At 38.2% G+C, this 27,304-nt stretch overlaps 1 protein-coding gene across 2 annotated transcripts in view; it reads left to right on the top strand.

Moving 5' to 3' along the window:
• COL4A1 (collagen type IV alpha 1 chain) overlaps positions 1 to 27,304 on the top strand; it is a 123,278-nt gene that overhangs the window by 71,933 nt on the left and 24,041 nt on the right. For both annotated transcript variants that reach the window (XM_031045573.2, XM_034060207.1), the window contains exons 9-37: positions 388 to 471; positions 584 to 646; positions 1,673 to 1,708; positions 2,199 to 2,240; positions 2,818 to 2,907; positions 3,508 to 3,543; positions 3,691 to 3,750; positions 5,871 to 5,915; positions 6,122 to 6,175; positions 6,657 to 6,698; positions 7,540 to 7,633; positions 8,298 to 8,333; positions 9,904 to 10,068; positions 12,450 to 12,545; positions 13,431 to 13,514; positions 14,234 to 14,304; positions 16,904 to 17,095; positions 17,888 to 18,056; positions 18,438 to 18,530; positions 18,625 to 18,729; positions 19,910 to 20,007; positions 20,312 to 20,462; positions 20,790 to 20,903; positions 21,290 to 21,457; positions 22,003 to 22,092; positions 23,009 to 23,161; positions 25,979 to 26,077; positions 26,169 to 26,258; positions 27,120 to 27,259. In XM_031045573.2, coding sequence (XP_030901433.1) covers positions 388 to 471; positions 584 to 646; positions 1,673 to 1,708; positions 2,199 to 2,240; positions 2,818 to 2,907; positions 3,508 to 3,543; positions 3,691 to 3,750; positions 5,871 to 5,915; positions 6,122 to 6,175; positions 6,657 to 6,698; positions 7,540 to 7,633; positions 8,298 to 8,333; positions 9,904 to 10,068; positions 12,450 to 12,545; positions 13,431 to 13,514; positions 14,234 to 14,304; positions 16,904 to 17,095; positions 17,888 to 18,056; positions 18,438 to 18,530; positions 18,625 to 18,729; positions 19,910 to 20,007; positions 20,312 to 20,462; positions 20,790 to 20,903; positions 21,290 to 21,457; positions 22,003 to 22,092; positions 23,009 to 23,161; positions 25,979 to 26,077; positions 26,169 to 26,258; positions 27,120 to 27,259 — 2,760 coding nt within the window. The remainder of the gene's footprint in view (positions 1 to 387; positions 472 to 583; positions 647 to 1,672; positions 1,709 to 2,198; positions 2,241 to 2,817; positions 2,908 to 3,507; positions 3,544 to 3,690; positions 3,751 to 5,870; positions 5,916 to 6,121; positions 6,176 to 6,656; positions 6,699 to 7,539; positions 7,634 to 8,297; positions 8,334 to 9,903; positions 10,069 to 12,449; positions 12,546 to 13,430; positions 13,515 to 14,233; positions 14,305 to 16,903; positions 17,096 to 17,887; positions 18,057 to 18,437; positions 18,531 to 18,624; positions 18,730 to 19,909; positions 20,008 to 20,311; positions 20,463 to 20,789; positions 20,904 to 21,289; positions 21,458 to 22,002; positions 22,093 to 23,008; positions 23,162 to 25,978; positions 26,078 to 26,168; positions 26,259 to 27,119; positions 27,260 to 27,304) is intronic.

The raw sequence follows: 27,304 nt of genomic DNA, 5'->3' as shown, positions 1-27,304 counted from the left end.
CCCGGCAGAGCGCGTGCTCAGAAAAGGCCCTGAACAAAAACACCCTCAAAACATGCTCGCTGTCAAGCAACTGTTCCCAGCCCAGAGCTCAAAACACAGCACTGCACCAGCTACAAGAAAGAGAAAAAATGACTGCTACGGCTGAACCCATGACATACTGGAATCTCTTCAAGTGGCTTTAAAGGACATTTGGCAACTGAGGTCTTAACTTTAAATATCTCTTGCTGTGTTTCAGCTGAATTAAAAGAAGGTGACTTTTTTAAAGTCAGTTTTCCAAATGATTCTAAACTTTGCATAGCTCCAACTTCCCTCTCATCTCAGTATTGGTGTCTTTGAGTGTATTTGAATGGATGTTCAAGTGTTACTGTTTTTCCTTTCTTATTATAGGGAGATCCAGGTGAAGTGATTGGTCTTTTACCTCCTAGTCTGCTAAAAGGTGATAAAGGCTTTCCTGGCCAACCTGGACTACCTGTAAGTCTAAATGATGTTTGAATAGCAGTGAGCTTCAATTAAAATTCTGTCAGTGTTATGACATTTCCAAATAAATATCACTTTTTAATTATACCATTTTAATTTTTCATAGGGTCCTCCTGGAAATCCAGGGTTTCAGGGACCAATGGGGCCACAGGGGCCACCAGGAGAGCCAGTAAGTTTCCTTTCATTATGATTTGCACTTTACTGATAGAGTGTTATTATAGGAAAGTTCTACAAGGTCTGTATAGCCAGTGTTTGTTGGGATTTGGGAGATAACCTGTGGTTCCAGGCTTCATATCTAACCTCCTGGACTCTACCAGGAATAAATAGGTAACATAGGTTTTCAACAGCAGTTGCTCCTGCAGTGATCTCTTCACAAGAAGAGGCTTGGAGAGTATTCTTGTGTGGAAGGGGTTGTAACAGTTATTCCTCTTTTCCCCCCTTCCCCCACTAAATTTAAAGAAAATGAGCCACACTACTACACAGATCTAAATCAAAATGTTTGCCAAGGTTGTACTTATGGACAGCCACAGTAAATAGTACTGTGGAAAGCAGGATATCATCTATCTGTTATTATGGAAATTGCCAAATGCTGAAGGCACTTCAGCTATTTGACATTTTAACAGGTCTAACAGATATAATATCTTCTGTTTATGTACTGGATGCAGATAACATTAGCAGCAATCAGTTATTTCTATCTGGTGAAAGTCAGCCTAGTGCTTCTGGCTATTAAAGTGTGATGTGTGAGATTTCTTACCCTTCTAAACAAACTGAAAGTTATGTAAAGGAAAATGGTCGTGCAGTTTAGTCATAATTCGAACTTGCTGATGTGACAGAGAAGTTTAATGAAAGAAATGTGGGGAATAATATTTAGCCTGCAGAGCTGGGAATAAAATCAGTCATAAGTTTATTTTACAGTGCAGTACCATAGACTTTTTTTTTATTGTCTCTTGTCTAGGCGCTGAATAGACATTACTAACTGCAAAATAAGGTCTGATGAGGTATCTTAGACAGATTCTGTTGGATTTTATTATTTAATTGTGAGTTATGTACAGTAGCAGAAAAAGATTTTACATCTTGGTCTAAGGGAAAGATTTGCATTCTTGCTGTCTTTATAGAATAAAGCATTATTCCACCTATGTTCCATTATATATATATATATATATATATATATATGCTAAAATATGCTGTCTTGTAGGGTCCCCCAGGGCCACCAGGACTCCCAGGCGAGAAGGTAAGACTTTTTATTATAAAGATTAAGTCTGTAATTTGCCATACCAGATCCCCCAAAATCTGGAAACTAATGGTCATAAAGGACTGGTTTTTTTACATTTTGGGATCTATTTTATGTCTTAACGGACATCTGTTATCTTACTTGGTCAAATTAGTAGTAATTACAACATTCTATGATTATTTGACCTCATCTAAAAAAGTCAAAATTTTCACTAAAATGTTGAAGAAAAAAAAAAGAGCATACTGACAATAAAATTATTTGATAAATTTCTCTCTAGATTTTCACAAACTGCTGTGATACAGGACTTAAAAGCACAGCAGGAGGTTTAGGAAATAAATATTTGTTTCACATGTGCGTTTGAAAGACATATTCTGTTTTTTATATTCTCTCTTTGCTTTCGTGGTGTACAGAATACCTTTGTATATGTGTATATATGCATGTATGTACTGCTGATAAAAACTGGCTAAGTATGTGTGATTTGTATTTTCAGGGCTATATGGGCTTGGGCTTTCAGGGTCCCAAAGGTGAAAAGGTAAGTCTCTTGAAAACTTCTAGAGAACAACTGTCAGACATATCCTATTGCTTTGTTTAAAATAAACAAACTGTTGGAATCAATCCATACAGAACATTGTAATTTTTGGAATGCTTGAGTAAATCTGTAACTTACACCTAAATGAACAAAAAGTCATGAGCAATGAATGGTTATAGACTTTGCTCATTATGGTGTTATACCTGACATTGATTTAGCTCATTACCCCGATCTTCTTCCTAAAGGAGGCACTAAAAGAATTTGTCCTGTTACAATAATTAATTGGATGTGTTCTTTTTATTTGGTATTAATCATTCTTCACCCTACCAGGAGATTCAGAGATTTTTCTTCAGGGCAGTCTCTGTCTATTACCCAGTATATAGCTGTGTCTCCTATAAAACTGTGATGTAACCCTTTCTCTGACTGAGTTTGCTGAAATAAGAATTAAAAAAACCCCAAAACATTTAGCTATGTTTTTAAAAGTAAGTGGTAATTCTCTTTAATGTTATTGGCCTTAGTAATGTTTGTTCTCAGTGCCAGTACTGTTTTCAACGGACTATCCTGGATTTGGTGTTGACAGGGAGAACAAGGGGTAAGGGGCCCCCCAGGCCCACCAGGACCAGCACCACATATGAAAGAAAAAGGGAGTGAAATCATAAGAGGAGAAAAGGTGAGACCTTAAATGATTAATCTTGTTGTTTTTTCATTAAAATGTGCTCAATAGGAATTAGCAAACTAAAGTATGACAGGAAAAAGTATAGTGAGTCACCTACAGCAAATTTTCAAATGCTTCTTCCTGTTTTACCCCATGAATGAATTTTGATTGTCTTTCCAGCAGTTTCTCTGAAAAATGTATGATAAATGCATAAATAACTGCATGAATAAGTAACGCATACAGCAGAGACTTTCTGAGGAAGGAGGATTGGCAAGTAAACACCAAATATTCTGTAAATTTGAATTAAGTAGCTTGTACTGGAGTTTTCCTGTGCAGAATCACATTCATGGAATCTGAGTGTTAATTAATTTTTCAGTTATTGAATTAGGCAGTCTAAGCAATATGTACTACTACAATGAACTAGCTTAATGGATTTACATTTTGTGTTTCTGTAACTTGCACATCATACTATTAGGCAAAATACTTGAAGCAGCGAACAGGGTTAAATGTGCTTTTGCTGACTTGAAGAGTTAAATGATTTGCAACCTAAATAAATAATGGTTAAGGTTATGCTTACTAATCTACTTCTTTTTCTTTTTTTTAAAATTTCATTAGGGCGATCCAGGTGAAAAGGGTGAACAGGGAGTTCCAGTGAGTATTGTGTAGATTTGGTTTTATTACTATAAAAATTGTGGAGAATCTGATAATGGCCCTGAATATCTTTATAGCTGTTGGACAAAAGCAAAATTACTTTAGAATTTGGCAGTATTTTTAATCTGGTGTATATTTATTTTGCAGGGGTTGCCAGGTTCAGGTTTCAAAGGTGAAAAGGGTGAACCTGGGAAGCCTGGTCCACGTGTAAGTGTGCTCAACTTTATCAATACTATAAGTACAGTCATTGTGTTGTTTCCATAAACTAATTTAACTTAATAACCGTTAGCAGACCAGCAAATTTGGTATATTTCAAACAGGCAAGTTTTGCTGTTGGATAGGTGTACGAGTCAAGGTAGTGATAACATACAGTAATGTATGTAACACGCTTTCAGATAAACAAAACCACCTAACAGCAGCTTGCAGTGCTGAAGGCAAAGGCAAGACTCCCATTGATCCAATTGAAGCAAGATTAAATCATTCTGGAACAGAAGGAAAAACAAAGCAAAACATATCCCTTTGTTGGGATGACTTTAGCTAAATGGAACGTGTTGAATTTACTGCAGATCTCTTACATGGAATCTCTAAAATAGGCCTGCTTAGCCTAAAGGTACCATTTCTTATAAAGAAGACAAATGGAGCAAAAGCTTTAGATGACTGAAATGTGTTTGCTTGCTGGTTTCTAGCCTGACTGTAGGTGCTTGAAGCCATAAGGTCTGTTACATTTGCCTGGTCTGATCTATGGCATAGTCATATCCATACAACTTCTACATGAGTCATGCTGTATCTTTCGTAGCTGAGTTGGTAGCAAAACCATAGTTTCTACGTGCAAATGTGTTTGAAGTGTTGCATCTCAAATTGTGGATCCTCATAAACTGTTGGAAAAGGACCAGCACATGTATAGGTGTTGAATTGTATTTTAATCTGAAAAAGACACAATCTTGCTCTCTTCAGTACTTCAAGGTCAAATGTTCCATCATCCTTTCAGTAAAGATATGTGTTGGGATTATACTTGCTGCATATGAATTTTTTCTCTTACAGTAAATGAGGGCTTGAAAGCGGGAAAAATGGAGAAATGTTAGCCTAGAAATTGTAGAGGAAAACTGTTCTTTGAATTACTCAAAAACACAGCCTTCAGTTCCTGCAGAGTTCCCTAAACAAAGTTCCTAAGATGTTTTGTATATAATTGTTGCTGTTCAGGGAAATCATACCTACTTCTGAAATTGAGATAAGGCTTGAAAGATGAACAGATGAACAGACCTGATATTCTAGTTTCATGGAATGAAACTGTATGATTAATTCTAATCACAGTGTACATTTGAAGATTCTTGTGACTTTAGAGCTCGTATTTTTAATTAATTGTTTAAAATCACGTATAAACTTCTTTATAAGGTACCGTAGCTGCACACTTTGGTGGCCTGTTCACATTTGTTTTATCATTTTTATCCTTCAGTTTCATTGTTCTAGACAAGAGTTATTTGACCTAAACTGATGGGATTATTTTTCAGACTGAATTGCATGCACTCTTGTTTTGTTCATTAAGTATATACAGTTTCTCATTTTATGGGACATACTCATACTGCTTATGATACACATACAGTCCAAGGACTCTTAACACCAACTAAAAGCCAACTTTCAGTGAATTAGGCTACAAGCCTAGGTGCCAGTCCCTTTATTATCCATAGGAAGAGGAAAGGAATGCTGAAAAGTAGGTTAGTCCATCTAGGTCATTTATCACTAATCTGATCTTCTCTATAGGCTAACACAGTGGTCTAATAGTAAACCATTTTGCTCTGGAGGAAGAAGTCTGGGATTCCAGGTTATCATATGCCTTGTGATTTGAAATTATAGCTTTCAATTTACCACTAGATTACCCGCTATCTGATACGGGGCTGCTCTCCAAGCCTTCTGTTGAAACTGAGCCACTGAATGTCTATGAATAAAGGTTTTGTGAGGTTGGAGAGTATATATATAGAAAGGGATTACTATAAAGGGAAATGTTTCTGGGTCTGGTTCCAGTTTCTTGTGCTGTTGATATACTTCTTCTTGAAGCTTCCTTGACTGGGAAATCCATATGTTATTCCTGGACCTAGGAACAGATTTGCAGGATTTTATTTAATTCTGCAGCTTGTAGGATGTTGAGTAATATAGGCACTAGGCAGGCACAATTTGCCTGCTTTGTACCATTTGCAGTTAACTGCATTAGCACACTTTTAATTCATGCATTAAAATAGTGGTTGTATTGTTCTAGTGCTTCACTCACTGTATTTAGAAATTGCATGTGTGTGGCTGTCTGTTTAAGTAGAGTGGAACTTGGTGTTTTACAGGGAAAGCCAGGAAAAGATGGTGAGCCAGGACCTAAAGGAGAAGCCGTATGTATTTTACTGAATTTCCAGTACTGTTTCTTGTAGTTTGTGTATCATAAATAGTAGAAATTGTCTAGCCTTCTGAGTTGTTTATTTAAAGTTGTTGCTTTTGGTGAATTAGTGACTGGTTTGAAAATCTAAAATTTCAATGCTGCCAGGGCTAAAATACAGCTGTACTTGTCTTTTCTGGTTTTGCTGTCTTTTGCACACAGGGTTTGCCTGGTGGGTTTGGGATTCCAGGAAGACCCGGGGAACCTGGTGCCAAGGTGTGTAGTAGTGGCCTTCACTTCCCATCACATAGAAAGAGAAATTAAGAGCTTGTATGGTGTATTCATAGATGTGCATTAAAGCAATAAATGCATATTAAGCAATGTTAAATGAATGTAACCAAGTTGTAAGTAAGGTCATCACTCAGAGTCTGAGAAAAGTCAAAATTGGGGTAGTGTAGGTATCCCTGGTTGAGATCTCTTATGCAAATTGATTAATGCAGGCTTTATTTTCACAAATTCTTTGCCCAGCCAGCATATGTGCAAATGTACTTTCCTAAAAAATCCAGTTTCTCTTTACATAGTGTAAAGCAGTACAGGCCTGCAAACTAATTTCTTACTGCTTCTTCTAATGGTCCAGGTACTTACCATTTGAAAGTTGCATGTTTCTGTATCAAAGTGTTCATTAGCTAAGGAAATCCTATTTTGGGGGGAAGAAAATCTGATCTGTATTTAAAATGTGCATTATATTTTGATTTAGGGTGACAAAGGTGACCGAGGTTTTCCAGGACCTCCAGGAAGAGTAAGTAAAATAAATTATTGTTTGATTTTAAACATCAGTGAAAACATAAGTTCTGTGAAAGCCAAAGAGCTCAGACAATGAGGAAATAAAGAGAGACTGTGCATGTTCTGATCTCATTCTAATCAATCATGTCCTAATTTTCTCTTAATGAAAACAAAAATTGGATACATTTCTTCTAAGTATGTTTGAAATTTGGGAAAGGAGCTGTGAAAGAATATGCCTTTCAATTATTTTGTCCTGTGAAAATGATAGGCATTGATAATCAATAGAAGTATCCAAAAGAGAATTCAAGAGTAAGTCTGTCAGCTTCCAGTTTGTAATTTTTTTAACATTTCAAATAAAAAATGGTATTGGTCAGCAACAAATACATTATTGATGGTGCTACGGGGGGGGAGGGGGGGCAATTCCCAACGTCTGCTGATTTTATTCTAAATATTAGTATCCTATATGTCAAGCTCAGATCAATGTTAGCGGAAATTACCAGAACAGAGTATTTTAAAATTAAAGGTAATACAAACCTAATGGGTAAGCGCTTAGACCATGCTGAGGTTTCTTGGCATCATTCTGGTTCAGAAATGTGCTATAAAGCTCTCCACTTAATCCTGCTACTGATGTGAAGGACTTTTGGTAGAACAGGTAATATTTTTCATGGTAATTCCTCAGCATCTACAATCCACTCACAGCACTCGTTGTGCGTCACTGAAATTGCAAGTATACCAAATCTGCGAAAATTGTTAGTACAGACCAAAATGGCCTCTGTGCCATCAGGTCAAGAAGGGAGAGATACAAATGAGGGCACAGTTTTATGTTTGTAGTGTCCTAGCCTTGTCCTGTGATTCAGATTATAGATACTGGACCGGTAGATATGTTTGGTGAAAAAGGAGAGCCTGGACTTTCAGGTTTGCCTGGGCTGAAAGGTCAAAAAGGTGAAAAAGGTATGTATTTTGTCTTGTCTTTTTGATTGAGTTATGATTTTAGTTTTATTACTTAATTAAAACTAAATTAAATTAAAATTGCGCAATCTTGAGCTCAGGAGCTCTATATGACAGTGAAATGTTCCAGTTATTTATTTAATTTCTTTCAGGTTATTACATTTGATGGTAATTTGTAGGACTCTTTTCCTCATCATAAGTAAAACTGCCTTTCAGCTACAGATCGGAAAATGATAAACTAGGATCTGTTTTTATGGCAGTTAAATAATACAGTGGGATTATTTAAGATGGAAATCAGTACTAGCAAAAAAGAGGATAATAATACAGAGAATCTTGAGACTTCTTTAAAAAAATCAGTAGCTAAATTTTAATCTTAAAATTTGGCTTCCATAGTTTATAAAATGCTCCGGTAAACAGAAATTATCAATCATCTCCTTTCTCATTTTCCCCATTATAGACCTTTACACTATTGAAGAAAGACCAGTGGAGAAGATGGGTCACAGCAGGGCTTTTTGCCTAAATGTATTGTTTGTAGATTATTTAACTTAACGTTTGATTCAGGATATACTAGCTTCTAGTGTGTACTTAAATAACATGTGCTAAAAGTTCACTGACGTTGGTGTTTATGACTTCGTTCCCTAATTGAAAACCTCTCTTTCTTCTAAAGGTTTCCCTGGTATACAAGGAATACCAGGACCTCCAGGTATGAGTTTATGGCCATTGATCACATTTTTCCTGTGTTGTTCTTGGGTGAAGAGTCCCAAGAGATGTTCTCTGTAACTACTGCCAGTTACTTGCCTGACTTACAGAATACCCAGGCAGTAGCCTCTCCAGATGTCTAATTATCCCCCTAGTCTTTTCCTGTAGATTGTTCTCATGTCTCTGATGTTATCCAGCTTTACCCTTTGTGTACAGCCCTGATAACTTCCTGCTTAAATTGAAGAAGTACTGTGTACAGGTCATCAGAGGTAGCCTGGAGAGTATGGCTCCACTGAGCAAGACTTATTAAATGTGAATATGTGAGTATATGCATATGTGCCTACGTATGCATACTCACATATAATTTTTATGCTCTCACTTAAGCTTTATATGTGGTTGTATGAATTTAATAAAACAAGGTTCACTAGGAGAAATAATAGCATTTATTTAATCAAAGTCATTCCTGAAAGCTTCCTACTTTTTTGTCACTTGCTGTAATAAGAGTTATTTCTTTTGCCTGCAGATGTTGCCAGTTTCATAGGCAACAGTGCTTTACCTACCTGTCTTCTTCACATTAAGACAACACTGCTATTATGTATATATCTACGTGTACCTGGGTTTGAACTGAACTACAATATTTGCCTTTTTAAAATTAAGCAAATCCTCCGTGGAAACCTGACTGTACTGCATCCTCCAGAGATACTGCTATTACTTCCTTTGCTTGCATTTTCTGTCTTAACAGTGAGCTAAATATGAAACTAATGTGAGCCAGGACAGATAGTTTCTAGGAAATTTTTCACAGTTTAGGGAGGAGATACTATATACCGTAGGCTGCAATAGTCTCTAAAGAATTCTATATGACAAGGAAAGAAGAATGGTAGCTCTTAGTCTGTCATTACCCTGCAGAAATTGAGACTTGTGTGACTTTCACGTCTTTCTGCAGTGTTGGAGAAGGCTGAAAATGGTTTAGTGATAATGTCTAGTGATCAGTTATGAGCTGAATTAGCTCATTAAAGTATGAAGATCTGTGTGACAAACAGGTAAAAGGAGATCTTAAGCGGGCTTTTTCCCTAGCTACTTAACTGCTTTTTATTGGCTGCTGTTTGCTTGTTTTTCCTACAAACAGTTTTAGTTTTAGCTTTACTGAAATTTGCTAGCATTGTTGAATACTTATTTACAGAAGTTCCTAGACATGCTGCCCCTTTCTAGATCTGTTTAAAATTTGGTTTATTATGAGACAACACCTGTGTAATAGTTTCTAAGTGTAATAGTTAACTCCTGTGTTGCCACTATTACTACCCAGCAAAAGTTGTTTCAACTAAATCTCAGAAAGGCATTTAGTTCAGAATAAGTGTGTTTGTCTAGGGACCTAACTGAAGTGAATTATTCTGAGCTGTAGTGAGTATATAATATCAATTTGTCATAAATCAGCTATAGTAAAACACAGTCCCTTTTTTATTGTGCACTAGCATTTCTCCATTTCTCTCTGAACCCTAATGGAGGCCAATGTGTTGTTAATGTTACTGTCTTTTCACTTGGTCACTTCTTTCATGTATGTTTTACTCTGTCCAAAGGTCGACCACTGCCAGACAGGGTAGGATCACCTGGTGTCCCTGGAGAGAGAGGTGAAAAAGGTGAAAAGGGTTCTCCAGGATTCCCTTTGCCCGGACCCCCAGGAAGAGATGGTTTCCCAGGTCCCCCGGGGTTGCCTGGCCCACCAGGTCCTCCAGGCAAAACAGGTAGGTAAAGCATTCAGTTGCTTTTCACAATGAAGATTCAGTAATGCACACTGCATGCACATAAAAAAGGAAAAAGCAACAAGTTTATAAAAGCTATAAACAGAATGCATCTACGTCGTGGAATAAATATATCCGAGTTGTTAATGGACCAAGAAAAAGCTGTTCCATGGTGCAACAAGCTGTTTGTTTCCTTACTAGGACAAGGATTCTTCGCTAAACTATTTTTTTTTAATTTCTTTGTAAGTTCATTATGGACTGAATGTAAGTTCATTCATTCATTACTGTTACAATATAACCAAATAATTGACCTTAATGTATACTGGTTTCCTCTGTGTCCTAATGTGCCAACCTAGAGATATTTATAGATCTTCAATTTAAAAAATAACAGATACTAATACTGGTCTTAGCATGAAAGATAGCCATTCAATATCACAATTTACAAGTCTGCAGTTCCAGTCTGTGTAACAGATTGAACACGTGTAAAAACTACAGCCTGAGATACTAGCCTGCTAGAAATTTTTACTGTAAAAATTATCTTACAGGAGAGTAGAGTCCACACACAGTTTCTAGAGGAAAATGAAAAGCTAGTAATGATATGATAAATAGGTAATAATTAGTAATAATAATAACATTATGTATCTATGTATAACTACATCTGATGAAATAGAAAAAATATTTTTAAAGATGAAATTATTTTGGTTTTGCTCTGCAACAAAGCAATGAAAAAAGTACATACAAAATTGGTCTGTGCTTAATAGCTCCTTACAACTGATGTTTTAACTCTTTTATTGGAGGAAAACTTTTGCTATAACTGATACTGATATTGTGAGTTATATCGTCATATCAGAAAGAATGATATACCTATTACAGTAGTTTAGGTAGTCTACAGCTATAGAAGCTTGTGAGACCTCACCTGGAGTATTCTGTGCAGTTCTGGTGTCCTCAGCATAAAAAGGACATGGAACTGTTGGAACAAGTCCAGAGGAGGGCCCCGAGGATGATCAGGGGACTGGAGCACCTCCCATATGAAGAGATGCTGAGAAAGTTGGGGCTGTTCAGCCTGGAGAAGAGAAGGCTGCATGGAGACCTCATAGCAGCCTTCCAGTATCTGAAGGGGGCCTACAGGGTTGCTGGTGAGGGACTATTCATTAGGAACTGTAGTGACAGGACAAGGGGTAACAGGTTAAAACTTAAACAGGGGAAGTTTAGATTGGATATAAGGAAGAAATTCTTTACTGTTAGGGTAGTGAGGTACTGGAATGGGTTGCCCAGGGAGGTTGTGAATGCTCCATCCCTGGCAGTGTTCAAGACCAGGTTGGATGAAGCCTTGGGTGATACGGTTTAGTGTGAGGTGTCCCTGTCCATGGCAGGGGGTTGGAACTAGATGATCTTGAGGTCCTTTCCAACCCTAACTATCCAATTTTTTTTATGATTTTATGAAAGGAACATTAATCTCTGTGGAATTCCTAAACAAAAAATACTTTGTTCAAAAACAATTGAAGATGCCCCGTTGTTTCTGTATTTGTCAATTAATCCATTTTCCAATAAATCTATCAGCTAGAAAATGGAATTAAATAGCTAAATCTTGCCTTGGCCTAAAAATAAGTGCAATTCCTGGTTTTTCGTACATGAAAATACATGTTTCTTTTCCTGCTTAATTCAGCTCCTTCCCCAGACACCTGACCTTTCTTCAAGTACATAATGGGAAACAATTTGTTTTCATTTAGCTGTTGTTTGTCAAACTTTACATTAACATTTTCTGTACTGGCTTTGGCCAAAATGGTGTCATATTGTATTGGATCAGAACCCATGCTATATCACCTAACAGAAGCAGCACAATATGTGTTCTCATATCAAGTCTGCTAAATATTCTTATTTCTTACCTATTTCACTTCCTAATATTATGAATTTTTTTGGTTTCAGGAAGCTTGATCAATGTGAAGCAGTTAAATAGATGTCATCAAGCTGCTGTTGACCTAGAAAGTTTCCTAAAATATTGGGAAAAAAAAAGTCTCAGTAGAAACCCTTCTACTTAATGAATTTCTTCAGAAGTCAATATTCTTCATTCTCTTCAGGGTGAAACCAGTAATTTTCACAAACAGCAGTCTTCTTGTCCAAAACTTAAAATCAGATTTTATGTGAAAGTTGTTTGTAACCTTATTATGGTAGAGCCTGTCTTTTCTTTGTAATCCTCAGGGTTTCTTAAGCAATATATGTGGAATCAGAATACAGAATCCCAGTTAGATTTGTCAAAGTAAATAAAATAGAAAAGTAAAATGCTATCCTGACTTACCACTCTTCAGCTGGGCTATTCATAAATGCAGCCTATAATGGAAACTGGAACTTGTCAAACAATATTCTTCACTGTATTTCCATTGCAGATGGAATCGATCAGTGCCAGCAGGGGGAACCTGGTGCACCAGGTAGTCCTGGACTTCCAGGAAGAGATGGATTTCCAGGAGAGATGGGAGAGAAAGGTAATACTATTTTAAAGTGATTGCTTGCTAATGCTCTGTACTCTGGAGCTTGGGTATGTAAAAAGGCTGAGCAAGTTAGTCTGGATCCAGGGAAAGCAAACTTGAAGTTAGTTAAACACTTCATGGACATGGAAGACTTTTCTTGAGTCTGCTGTGAGTAAAAGAAGGATATTGTGTTTTGAGTTGGGTGACACAAACTGCATTTACATTTCTGTTAGCCTACACATTGCTGTAAAGTGATAAAGGATAGTGCATGGATAAGAAAGGAGCTGGGAAGAGAGAAAGGGTTGAGTATAGCCCCATTAAGTGTAAATTGAACTGTTTATGGCAATTAAAGGTGTGAATTCTGAGATAAAGAATGAGAGAGGGGCAGATGAGTTGGGAATGGAAATGGTTTATGAATCATTGCCACAAATATAATTGAAGATAAAATTGTAACACCTATAAATAGCACTGTCAACCATGGGTTTTAACAGCATTGACTAAATGGGCATATAAAAAAATGAGCTGCACTCATTTATACAATAGTTGATCCTTCCTAATCTCATTCTGCTCACTGCTTTTCTAAAACTGAAAATTGTAGTTAATATTAAGGTCTTCTTTTTCTGCTTCAATCTATTTTTCTATATGCAGTGTATATTTCTTTTTTTCTTAAGACTTAAGTTGATTTTCATGCCATTCCTTTAATTTTTTTTTTAGAATTTTGAGTATAACTTCACTGATAAATTCTCTTTGAAGGATGTAACTAGAAGTAGCACATTCATTTTTATTCTTTCAACATGAAGTGTATTAAATTGACATTTGCCCCTGAATCCACCTGCTTGCAGTTATCTTAAATCTTTTCATTGTTATTCATTAGCTTTGTGGTGTGTTGGTTTTTCTAAGGTGACAAAGGTGAATCCTGTGCCTTATGTGATAAAGTAGGACCTCCTGGACTTCCAGGACCGCAAGGACCACCAGGGCCAGCAGGTAAAAACTCATTAACTACCTGAGAATTAACTACATAGGCTAAAACCTAAAAATGCAACATATATGATAAAATTAATTACTTTTTGTCCTGCTAATCAAATTATTTGTGAAACTAGTGAAAGGAGCATGGACTATTCCTATTTTGGGCCTGATTCCACATTTGCAAAGCAATCACCAGTTACTAAGGGGGCAAAAATTGGCCACAGGGAGGGTCTTTGCAAACTGTAGCCCAAATACTTTCATAAAAGATTGTGAAAGTTAAAAATAATCTGGGAAGCATTTGCCCTGTGTGCCCAGGCTTGGCAGTGGCCCATGCATACATTCCAAATTTTAGCATTAAATTCTGGGGCAAAAAAACCCTAATTTTTCTGCAATCACATGGGAGAAATTCCACATGCAAACATGTTTGTTTGTTCCAGTGGCTGTTGAGAAAAAATAGTACTGTTTAGGTAGTTTCAAGACCACAGTGGTTATATGATAGGTCTAAGTAGTAAGGTGAATTCATTCCTAAATCAGATGAATCATCAGCTTCTGGATTTATGAATGCAGACACATATAGCAGAGGAGCACATGAATCCAGACAACCTCACTGACTTTAACAGCATTATGTTGATGGAAGTGGGATGGAATGAGACACTTCGAGGAGGATCACAAAGGATTCATGAACTATTTGTAAATGCATGTAATAAATTTAACTGTATTTTTGTCTCTGTGATAAGGTTTTCCAGGGCAAGCGGGTTTCAAGGGTGACAGAGGCTTACCTGGACTTGATGGCCTTCCAGGGGTACCTGTAAGTAATGCCTCACAAAATGCTATGTGTCCTATGAGACATGTAATTAGAAAAACATGTGATCATCGGTGTGGAGGTATAATAGTTCTGTTTAAAAACAGACCAGCACAGCCTAGGAAAATAAAATAGGAGGCATGATTGAGCTATGAGAGGAAAAAAGAGTGGTCAGAAATGGGTTATATTTCTGTGTTTGCCCATCCTATGAACTCAGCAGGACACATGACCTGGTTGACCAAGCTAAGCAGTGGAGTTGAGTTAAAACTAGGATTCTGCAGGAAACCAATGTAGGTCTGCCCTGTCCTGGTGAATTTTTGCAGTAATTCGTTGCTGTTATGTACATATATATTGAGAAACAGTGCCATCTAGTGAAGTGTAAGCAATGTAATATTTGCATGCAATATATACTTTGGCATTTTTTCTGAGTTTTGGGAAATATGTGCAGTATGTTCCATAAAACTTATTTACTTAGGAAGGCAGCTAAGTAGTTTTGAAGAAATAAAGGAAGTCTCTGAAAGTGGATAGTATCCTGACAATATGATCACTTGTAAATTATGTTGATGCAGCACAACTAAGGACTCTTAGTGAGGAAGATATCAGGAGCACAGCACTTGTCTAAAATGTAGCACAAATTACTCCTAGATGAGCACTGTACTAGTACAACTGCACTTGATCTTGTCAGAGTTCACTTGAGTGTCCCTACGTACAGTGTGGTATGCTGTCAAGACCTACCTTAGCATACATGTTCCTATAGTATAATGTGGATTTTGACACCATTCCTAATGTAAGTAGACTGGGTTTGTCAGAGTCTCCCCAGACTTCTTTTTCCAAAAGCTTTTTTCTTCTTCCAGCTGATCACTTTTGGGAATATAACTTCTCAGCATTATTCATGTGCACTAGTTTTAACACATACGGGAGGTGCACAAGCTCCCTCTATCACTAGTGGTAAGAGAGAAGCACCTTCAGAAGTTAAACCAACCCCTGCATGAATTTCTTCTTCAAGAAATCCGTTTCTCTCCCTTGAGTATGGATAAAGCCTAGATGCTTGCTTTCAGCCAATGAAAGTTAGCTAAGATGGAGTCCATTCTCTATTTCTACCATGATAAATAAGATGATGTTACTCAGTGACTGACTTTACTATAATATCAATGGGATCGTTGAAAGAAACAGTGGAGAAAAATGAAAGACATCCAATATATTTAATTTTTTTTTGTGTGTCTAGCATTTGTTCTCAGCACGTTTTGCCACACCTTTATATTTTCCCTTTATTGCCTTTTAAGTTCTGTTCATGTCTTTCATCAGACAAGGACTGACTGCTGTTCTGAATTCTTTTAAGCTTGTTTTGCTTCACAAAGTTCAGCCAGGTGGTGATCCAGCATATAGTTTAGCTTGGCAAAAATGCAAAAAGACCAGCCACGGAAACTCACATTGCTTAGAGGCATGCCAGAACCAGATTCCTATCCAAGACTCACCAAAGCTAATGGAAAGATCACCTTTGACTGTGTTCTGGTTCAGGTTTAAGTGGAGGGCACACATCAGTCATAATCAGTGGACATTGCCCATGAAGTCTGTGCTTTACTACCCTAGTGAGTAGCTCTGATTCGCTTGAAATTAGAGACTACTTCTATGAGAAAAGTTCATTTAAGTCCTAGAAAACATTTAGGGAAAAATTTGAATTCTGGAAATCCTGTAGGTATATTATTAGGTAGATAATTTCTTCCAGGGATGCTTAGAAAACTCTTTTCTGAGCATGTGCGTAGTATTTTGATAGTACCTACTGGCTGTGATTGTTAATTTTACGAAATTGATTAATGTTAGTAGTGAAGGGAAATGTGGTTTTGTGTCAGCTAAATGTCATAAATAAACTACCCAGGGAGAAGCTTTCATCCTTCAGTTAACCTTAGCTCTTGTACAAATAATGTTTGAGTTTTGTGTAAGACAATCAATTTAATTTCATAGATAATCTATATATTTGATGAATAGTTAATTTAAAAGGTTTTGAAAGAAAGAAAATAATGGAGGGCTTGTATAAGCAATTTAAACCTCTATGTTTGGCTGAGTTTGCATACTGGAAGTTTGTTATTTTCTCGTATTAGTACTACTTCTGCTGGTATTGTAAATTATCATGGAAATGTAGAGGTACATTTTTTGCATTTGTATCAGGGAAGTAGGTTCCACAGTGTTACAGAATTCAGCATTTAACAGTTGGGGCAGACACTTCAACTCTGAAAATGCCTTTTAAAAAGCTTTACTTATGTTGATGCTGATATTGCATAAATATGCGTAGCTGAAATCCGGTATTGAAAATTCAGAGTATGTTTTTGGTATCTTGGCCTGCAGGTCTTGTGTGAGTGGTGTCAGTTTATATGTGCATTCTAAAATGTGATATGATAAATGACAAAATGGTCAAGACAAGATTTGCATTAGTTTCTTATTCACACTGCTGTGTCCTAGATTATATTCTCATTTGGCCTTCTCAATTGAAAATTTAATGGTTTGCATGATTTGGATCTACTCTTTAATTTCTAAAGATTTGTTCTCTTTTGCATCAGTTGAAGGGTTGGTAGGGCAACTGATGACATCTGACTTTATGAAATTTCAGGGCCCCCCCGGCACTCCAGGACTTATGGGCAGCCCTGGGGCAAAAGGAGAACCAGGAGATTTTTCTTATGATTCTATCCTGAAAGGTGAAAAGGGAGATCCTGGTTTCCCAGGACAACCAGGTATTCCTGGAAGAGAAGGATTACCAGGAAAAGATGGACTGCCAGGTCTCCCGGGTCCGAAAGGAGCACCGGTATGTGTGTTTATTTATGTTTACATACTGTCCTATGTATTCTGTCTTTCAGATCAAAATTCACACGTTTTTATGCCCTATACATGCTTCATGTTTATTTGCCTCATTTATTGTTCCACATCATGTCCTTACCTTGAATAGTTCAATCTTTCTCAGAGGGAGACTCCATTTTCCCTGGAACTAGTGGGGAAGAAGTTTTTTAAATAACAGACTATTTTAGATTTTGACCCTTTTTTGCATGTCGTGCAAATAAGTGATCTGACTCAGATGTATTCAGCATGGGGTTGCTACTTTCAGGACTGTAGAGCAAGGATACTTCCTCCACAAGGTTGTGGGCATAGATAATAGTTTTGTTCCATTCTCCCTTCTCACAGCTTGATAGAGAGAACTAATGTGGATGATTTAGCTGATACCTGGAGAGGAATGCAGTTATCCAAGTAGAGAATGTTAAGGCAGGTTTCAACTCTGTTCTAACATACTTCCCGTCTTGTGGAAACTAATGCTTCAAAGTCTTGCAGCTGATACAGATGTGGAGCTGAAGATGGAGCTCTGTATGCTCCCAGATCTATCACTGGGAACATAGCCTCCATGGTCCAATTAGTTGCATTGCATACTAGGTATAATTTCCATGTGGAACCCAGTTTCCACTGAACTCAGTTATAGAAAATCCACTTTCTTTAGTATTACAGATACATGTGCCAAATCGAAGTTACAGAATATTCAGAAAGGATGATGTGTTCTGTCTTGCCAATCAGTCAGACAAATAGTACACTTATACTTTCCTTAAATTAGGGTACAGCTGGCTTGAAAGGAGAACGTGGTCCCCCTGGCCAACCTGGATTTCCTGGAGTACGTGGTGAAAGAGGTTTTCCTGGCCCTCCTGGGATAGGCACTACAGGGTTACCTGGTGACAAAGGAGACAGAGGCTTTGCTGGAACCCCAGGTTTACCAGGCCTTCCAGGTAATGCTATAACATTACCGCGAACAAATAAATCCAAACAAACAAAACCCAAAACCAACAGTTGTGCCCTTTAAGTGATACAACCTGCAGGACCAGCAGCATTTAAGACTGAAATAAAAAAAACTTTTTAATTTAAATTAGTGTCTGCTTTCAGCAGTATAATTGCTAATCTTTGAGAGCAGGTTTCTTGAAGAATTTTTTTAGGCCAAATGGAATGGTTTAGCTTCATCTTAATTTTCTACGAACCTCCTACAAAAAAACTTCCTAATAAGACAGTTGTAATGGTATGGGTGAACTAATAGTGCTGGCTAGGTGAAACTCCCATGTGTAATTTCATCAGTTCCTGTAGTTAATCTTTACATTACATCTTTACATTCACAGGAGCAAAAGGTGAAGCAGGACGAACTGTAACACTCCCTGGACCTCCTGGTGCAGATGGCCTTCCTGGGCCACCTGGTTTCCCTGGACCCCAAGGTACAGTAGCCTGTTAATCTTTGATGATCATAATGGCTCTGTTCCCCAGAAGCTGGCCTTTGTATTAACGTTTGTCTTGTTTTCACTTGCAAAGGTGACAAAGGGGATCCTGGGCTTCCAGGTAGACCTGGCCTGCCAGGAGAAAAAGGTGCTGTTGGACAGCCAGGTATAGGGTTCCCTGGACCTCCAGGACCCAAAGGTAAGATAAAGTTATCCATCTAACACTACTGGTATAACTGGAGTGTGGATGGAGGCATGCACAATCATCCAGCCATGGCTGCATGAAGTTTGGGAGGTGCAGCTAAAGAACCTTTGTAATGGAAGTCCACAAGCACCACAATAAGCATACTTTCAACACACACTTGCTTTGCTGTGTGCAGTAATGTGCAGATACAGTATCAAGGCTACTTCCAGAATAGAAAGTGATATAGTGCAACATCTTACCTTGCAGCAACTGAGGTTGCTGAGAGATGAGATGACCTTTCTGAGGAATGAAGCACCATGTATGGTTGGTCAAAAAAACATGGTGATATAACTATAACATTTTTGGGCCAGAGATAACTCTGCTGTGTCCCAGGTGGCTGAGAGTGGTTTGGTTAGAATATCATCTTGTTCAGCATAATTTTAATCTTCCCTGCATGGCCATTGTCGGAGTATGCATATAGCTTAGAGTCTAAATGTTTTGTATTTTGGGGAGATGTACTTAATAGTACTGTTACTAATTTAAAACTGGATGACTGGGTGACATGGTTTTAGTGTGACAGAGTCTTGGGTAACGTGATTAAGTGTGTGTTGTCCCTGCCCATGGCAGGGGGCTTGGAGCTAGATGATCTTTATGTCTTTTCCAACCCTAACTATTCTATGATTCTATGACTGAGCTTTCAGGAGCCACCTAAATCCCCAAAGTTCTTGTTTGTCTTCATTATTATTTCATTTATTTGACACCACACACCAATGAACTGGGAGGATCAGGAAGACATAATAAGGAGAAAAAGCAAATTTTTACCTGTGAGCACCTCCAGTTCTTCCAAGATTGGTGTGGAATGAGTCTGAACAGAAGAGGCCTGTTGCATCTGGAAAGGGATTGCTGAATGGTCTTTGATGCCAGCAAGAAAGGCATGGCATATCAAACACATTTCTTTCAAGGACCCTTTCTTGAATTCAGCTCTACCTATTGCCTTTCCTGGGGCTTAGCCTAAAAGCTGTATTTTCCACTCCCCAAGCCTGGAAGAGAAGCTTCATCTCAGTTTATTGAGCATATACTGGTGTTGAGTGAATGGAGGATGTGAGTAGTTCCCTTAGAGGCTTGAAGAAACAGCAGAGGACACTTACAGGCAGAGACAGTAATGATGTGAGTTTTGGTTTGTTTTGTTTTATAGGTTTCCAAGGTCAGCCTGGCTCGCCTGGTCTTCCGGGGACTCCAGGAACCCCTGGCCTGGATGGCTTGCCAGGTGTACCAGGTTTACAAGGTCAAAAAGTAGGTGTCAGCTACTGGTACTTATATTTGTGAGTGTCCGTGCTAAAAAGAATGGGTGTAAAGATCCTGCTCTTAAAAAAAAAACAACCCAAAGCTGGCCAAACTGTCCTTCTTACGTTTCCTACTATGCACACAAAGGAATAGAGTAGATGGATGAATGCTTGACATTAATACTAAGGGGCTTACAGCTCTCCCCTGAAGTCATGTATAGTGGTTTAATAGCCTCTGAGTGATTTAAATAGTCAGTGAATGAATTCTTGGTTTTGATGTGTTGATTCCTAATGTGTTCTGTTTCTTTGACTAGGGTGAACCTGGTGTAGGTATCCCTGGCCCTAAGGGATTGCCAGGCCCCCCAGGCCCAGCTGGCATCCCTGGAGAAAAGGGAAGTCCAGGACTGCCTGGTTTACGTGGCGAGCAAGGCTTTCCAGGCATACCTGGACAGCAAGGATTCAGAGGTAACATTGCCAGAAATATGTTCAGATCTGTATTTGTATTTCTTTTAAAGTTACCCCCTCATAGATGCAGCAAAAAGCCTATTCACCACTGAGATACCCTGCTGGTATCTGCCCTTTTTTCTTCTCCTTATTTTCTCCTACCAACCACCACTAACAAGTGGCAGCAGCAGAGAGCAGCCCTTCCTCCAAGCAGAGACAAGGAGGCATTATAGGCTCAAATGATGCCCTGCTGGCCAAGTAGTTCCAAACACCTTGTCTAGCATCTTCAGCACAAAGATTTCAAATGATGTCAGAGGACACTTGTCCTCTGTCTCTGTCTCCCCATAGGTGACCCTGGCCTCCCAGGACTGCAAGGGTTGCAGGGCCCTCCGGGCGCACCGGGGCTGGGCCCGCAGGGATCGCCGGGACCTGCTGGGCAGCCAGGACCACAGGGACCACCAGGTGAGAGGAAAATACTCTGCTTAGGAGTAGACTTTTGGTATGAGTAGATATTGGTGTTGGTAAAAGCATTGCTTGTGAACTGTTTTGTGGTATGAAGTTGGTGGGGGTGCACGGAAGGGAATGTTGGTGGGCTGCCTCTGTCTGGTCCAAAACACAGGGCAAGGCCTCCAGGAAATGCCTGCCAATTTGTTTGTTATCCTCACATAATTGGTAGATAATATATATACAGTTAGAAAACGAGGAATATTTCCACTGTCTGCCTTTGGGTCTTCATTCTTCATGCTATGTAATTCCTGAACCACAGGTGGACATTATCAGATATTCTTGTTAACCGTGTTCACCATGCTCTATTAAGGACTAATCCTGTATCTGCTTTTTTTTCCTAGGTTTTCCTGGAATAAAAGGAGAAAGGGGCTTCCCTGGTATCCCAGGTCTAGATATGCCAGGACCAAAAGGGGATAAAGGTAGCCCAGGCCAGCCTGGAGTACCAGGGTCTGTGGGATTACCCGGCCTGCCAGGTCCACAGGGGGCCACTGGACTGAAAGGATCAGCAGGTAAACAACTTTTCCCTCAGAAACCATCATCTTTGACTACTCTTTTATTAAGTTTCGGGATCATGGCCTTTCACTCAGTCAGGAATTGATCCATCAAAGAGCCCAAGCCTGGGAAAGCATACAGGCTTGCGTCAGTAAAGCAGCTCTGTTGCACGTGTAATTGAACTGCTATTCAAGTCCTTTGGTGGGTCAAATCCAGTGACTTGCAGGGACTAGCTGTTAGCCTGTAATAATGAAAGAGGATTATTCTGTATGGTTTCAGTGACAGAATGGGGTTTTAATAATGCCTTTCTTAATGACAGCATTATTTACTGTAATAGGGAGTTTTAAGAATCTATCAAAAAAAAATTACAGTTTTATTCTGGTTTTCATAACACTATTTTTTACTGTTGTTTTCTCTATCAGGCTGTTTTAAATCATCTTTGTCCTATTTTTCCTTAAGTAGTGCAATTCCTAATATGGTAGAGAGTAAATGATTCTGTTTTGCGTATTTCTTTACACTGCTTGCTTTGTTTCTGTTATTCACACTTTCACTTTGGTTTCAGGAGCCAAAGGAGAAATGGGAGTTATGGGAACTCCTGGATTGCCGGGAACTCCAGGACCAGTTGGAGATCGAGGGTTGCCTGGTGAAAAAGGTAGGAGAGATTTTATAAAAATCAAATCTGTAAAATCCAATTTTCTTGGCAGAAGGCAAGTCTGGAAATCACCAAATTGAGTATGCTTGGCCTAAGGAATGTTTTACATCAAGTAACTTCCCTGTAAGTTAGAAATAGTGTAATTTAGAAAGCCATATCCTAGCAGCAGTCATGTATTTTAGCATTGAGCCATGATTTTTGATTCATTCTTCAACAATGTAAGGGTTTGCTAGGTGCTACAGATATTACTCCAAGGAAAGCACTGTATTTGAAATTATAAAAAGCCAGAAGGAAAGTCGTATTAAAATTCTTCAAATAATCACAGAATAGTTTGGGTTGGAAGGGACCTTAAAGATCATCCAGCTCCAACCCCTCTGCCACAGGCAGGAACACCTTCCACTAGACCAGGTTAGTCAAACCCCTGTCCAGCCTGGCCTTGAATACTTCCAGGGATGGGGCAGCCACGTCTTCTCTCGGCAACCTGTGCCAGTGCCTCACCACCCTTGTAGTGAAGAATTTTTTCCTAATGTCTAATCTAAATCTCCCCTCTCTCAACTTAAAGCCATTTCCCCCATCCTGTCAGTACATGCCTTTGTAAAATGTTCCTCTCCAGATTTCCTGTAGGACTCATTTAGGTACTGGAAGACTGCATTACTGCTAAACTTCTACCCTTGTTGTTTTCAGAGTCTAAAATTAATGACTGTGAGGCAGGAAAAAATATGTCAACTTTTTGACAGAGCTGTTGTGAAGTCCTGGTATAAAAGTCTTGATATTAGATAAATGAGATATTCCAAAGCATGGTATTCAGTGCTTAAAATCTGAATTAATAGCTAATTTCATTTGTTCATGTTTACTGAATATTTTATTAATCAGAAGATTATATGCCACTATAATATTCTGTGCTATCTCTTTATAGGTAGCCAAGGTTTCAAAGGTGTAGTTGGACCACAGGGTGATCCTGGTGTCAAAGGAGATAAAGGAGAAGCCGGTCTCCCAGGAAAACCTGGAACAATGGACACCATGGATATGGTTAGTCTCAAAGGCCAAAAGGGAGATCAAGGAGAAAAAGGTAACTTTAGTTTCTAACTGTGGATAAGTGTAATCAACACTATATACTGTTAAGCAACAATGCTTTGAGTTCAGTTGTATCTTAGTTTTTTAAATAAGAGTAAAGTATTTCACACAGCAAATGCAGATACGTTTCTGGTATCTTTCAACTCCATAAAAATGAAGATTAATCGCAGACAGAAAAAGGGTTTTGGTTGGATGGAAGAAGTTCCATTGGCCCTTCTAAATTCCATTTTACCTCTTTCATCTGAATACTCTCAAAATAGAGGAAATTTTAAAAGTAGAAACTAGAGCTTATCAGAAGAGAAAAACTGTCTTTCATGTAAACATATATTAGAAATGCTGTTGTGGCCGTGAAGACCAACTGGTACTGTAAGAAAAAGTGGATTGCCTTTTTTGGCACATGTGTTTTTTGTGACCTCAAGAAGTTTCAGAGAAGACACATTGTATGCCATCAATACCAAAAGATCAACTTATATCACTTTAGAAACATCTGGAAATATGCAGGAGAAAGACAAACAACTTTCTATTTAGAAACTTAATGATGGTAAAGATATTAGGGGTTTTTAGACAATGCATTCTTCTTGGACTTTTATTTTCAGCATTGCATGAAAATTTAGTTGTTTAAGATAATTTTCTCTTTTGTTTTTCCTTTTGAATTAAAAATAGTGTGTATTTTATATATTTTTATTATTTGCCCCCTTTATGTTGTGTTTTGCTTTTTATTAAAAAAATTCTGTAAGAGTTTTTAAATAAATTATAAGTATTTAGTTAAAATAGAAGTGCAGGGCTTAGAAGGTTGCTGCTGAGATCATGTAGTTTTTCATTTTCCTCAACCAGATCCTTCAGCCTTTCATTATAATTCATGTTTTCTGAAATCATTATCATTCTTGTCACCCTTTCTGACTTCTCCCCAGTTTGGTTGCATACTTGTTAGTGTGCACTTTGCTGAAACAAGTGAAGTACTTCAATTTGGGTCATGCTAGAATTAAATTTCCCTTTCTTGAAACAACAGCAAACTCAGTTCATGATTAGTTATAATCTTTAGTCCTTTACTTCTGGACTGGTGCCTATACAATTGTTTTTTATTTCGATGCATGCTTTTAGCTTCTTATCATGTATGTGGTGTATTGCATTTTTTTGAATTTCATTATGTTGATTTCAACTTTTACTCCAACTGTTCTGCAGTCTAATTCTGTCCTCTTTTCAAGGCTTTCCAGTTTAGTGTCATCTGTATGTTTCATCAATTTATCCTCCATTGGGCCCAGGACAAAGCACCTGAGACTCCTTTTCAGTCTGGCAGTGATTCACCAATAACTGTGCTGTGTTAGGTCTGAACTGTGGGAACAGGATGGTTTCCTAAGCAATGTACTTTTTATGACTATGTCCTGACTACTTGTCAGAATGAGACCTGGGCTCATGTGTCCTGGTTGAGTCTCAGAAAAGCCTAGGTATGTCGATAGGAAGTGACTCCCAGCTTGGACACCCTTGGACTGCAAGGGAGGACAGGAGCAAGTGTGGACTGCATCTGTCTCTAAGCGAAGGTGCAGCCTCTAAGAGTCTTTGATGAGTCTTCCAGCCTATAAAGATTTCACCTAGGTTAATTTTCTCATTTGTTCCTGATCTTGATATATATGGTTGTATGAAAAGCTTTAAACCAAATCCATGTAGGTTGTTTTTCATTACTTTCTTATCTACTGCTGAAGTTGACTGATTGATAATTAGTTTTATTTTCTTTTCAGAAATCCAAATTAGGCGCACCGATTACATGCATATAAAGAAGCCTTTGCTGAGAAATTTGAATGCTTGATTTCTTGGATTTCTAACTTAATCTCTCCAGCACTAATAATGAATGCTTACTAACGTCTATGCTGTACCTTTTCCTGGCCACACAATGTCTAGAGATTAGCCTGGCTCATGCAGCCTGGAAGTTTAGGTTCCAAGCAGATCCCAGCCTTCTATTTCTGCTGTTATTCTGCCCATCTCATCTTCTTCAACCCAAAGATATTTAGTACTAGTAGAGAAGAATAATCTAGTTGTTCTTTATAATTTTATGATCTGCCTTCATCTCTCTAGGCATGAATATCACAGTAATGCTTTAAAAAGCTTCTAAAATACTAACTGTGCAGAAAAGACACAGTATTTTTATGGAAAATGATCAGTGATGTTTAATGGAAAAAAAAAGTTTTGGACATCTTGGGACCTTTTGAATTAAATCTGCTTCCTTAAAAATATTCAATGAACTATTTTCAGTAACCTATTGCCCTCTACCTATACATGACACTAACAGAAAGGATTATGACCAAAAAGCATGGACCTTTAACCCAGATAAGAGGCACACTACAAAATAAGAGATGAAGCTTTCTGGAATGATGAAGATGCTTTAACATTAGATAGAACTGAGGGAACAGCAGATTTCTGGCTCTGAAGTGGTTGTTTACATGTACCTTTTTCGACAGCAGAACAGTCAAATCAGTAATTTCTGTTAACACCTGAGTCTGGCACTTCTAAAGTAACTCATTAATCTAAAACACATGTTCAGTTGCAATTTCATTTAAAGGCGTAACTTGCACAGACACCTATAAAATTGTAATCGTTTACTGCCTTTCCTCAACACTGGTTTAGTAACTGGAAAGTTGTGTTTTACTCAACTATGACTTTACCATACAGCATGTTAAGCTTGAATTCAGACATTTCCTTATTCAGCAGAAAGAAGCAACAGTGATCAAAAAATAACTGGAAGGACTAATATATGGCATTATAGTAGGTTTTCACTGAATAGAGCTCATCTTACTGTGTTTGCTTTCTTGGTGTCCAGGGGACCATGGACCAACAGGAGAAAAAGGGTTACGTGGGGACTATGGAGAACCAGGAATTCCAGGGAAAGATGGTGAACCTGGTACTCCAGGACAGCCAGGTATGTCTGAAGCTAGCAACGGAGAGACTGTTCATCAGGTATTTGAAACCTCATTAATTAATGGGACTTTTAATTTCTCTGCCGTCCGCAGGACCAAAAGGTGATCAGGGCCCCCCAGGATTCCCAGGGGATCCAGGAGTTCCAGGACAAAAAGGATCGGTTGGTGAAATGGGTTTGCCAGGTACTGACTGCTGGGAATTTCCTGCTATTGTTTTACACAAATTAATATAGAACATTATGAGACCTGTATAGGATATTTGTTGGAGTAGACCTACTAAATGGTTGCACTGTTTGCAGTGTCTGAACTTTAGACTTTTGGGACACTGCTTTTTCAATCCTATTGTGATATACAAATAATAGGATGGTTTCCTAAATTTCTACATGAGAATCATTTAGCTGGATTTGTAGGATTTGTGTGTTTGTTTCTGGCAGGCAGTTTTCCAAGTGATACCTGTTTTTGATGTCTCTGTCTCTGCTAGTATGTGAACTGCATTAAGCTTCTTGTGTATTTACCACCTTCTAAAATGTTTGATGTGTTGCTGTGTACTGCCTTTTAACTACAAACTGTAGTGGTCTGGGTCATTGTGAAGGGGATTGGTGGAGAACAGAATGGAGAAGAACCTGTATCTCATCATGGAAACCTTGTCTCTATTCAGATGGCCTTGTGCCTAGATATTTAGGAAATCAAAGGTGGAAGACTGAAATGGTAAAGCGGGACAGAAAAATTTGCTACAGCAGAGTCCCTTTGTCACTGTTGGCCTGTTAGAAATTCTTCAAACATAAAGTTTTATTCAAATCTTACTTTTAGCAAGAGCTCTATTTACTCTGAATCCAAGATTATGACCTCTTATGAGGAGAGCTTATTTTCCCGTAAAAAGTCCCATTTACTGAGTGAATCTCAAAAGTTCATTTACTACCTATTTTTAGTGAGTTACATTGATTTTCTACCTCTGAATAGCTAAGGTAACACTGAAAAATCATTGTCAGCACTGCTAAGGTGCCACTAGTTCTGATATACCCATTCTTCCTTTTCTCTTACTAGGTACACCTGGAGAAAAGGGTCTGCCAGGAGTACCAGGTTCACCAGGCACACCAGGGTTCCCTGGGCAAAAAGGTGAAAAAGGAGACAAAGGAGCACCAGGTTTTCCTGGAATTGGCTTTCCAGGGTCTCCTGGTGAAAAGGTATTTATACCCCTAAGGATTTAATAATCTGTCTCTACCAAATAC

This window comes from Melopsittacus undulatus, chromosome 2, assembly GCF_012275295.1.
Source record: "Melopsittacus undulatus isolate bMelUnd1 chromosome 2, bMelUnd1.mat.Z, whole genome shotgun sequence".
In the NCBI taxonomy this organism is placed as follows: Eukaryota; Metazoa; Chordata; class Aves; order Psittaciformes; family Psittaculidae; genus Melopsittacus; species Melopsittacus undulatus.
This window is presented reverse-complemented; position numbering and strand designations above follow the sequence as displayed.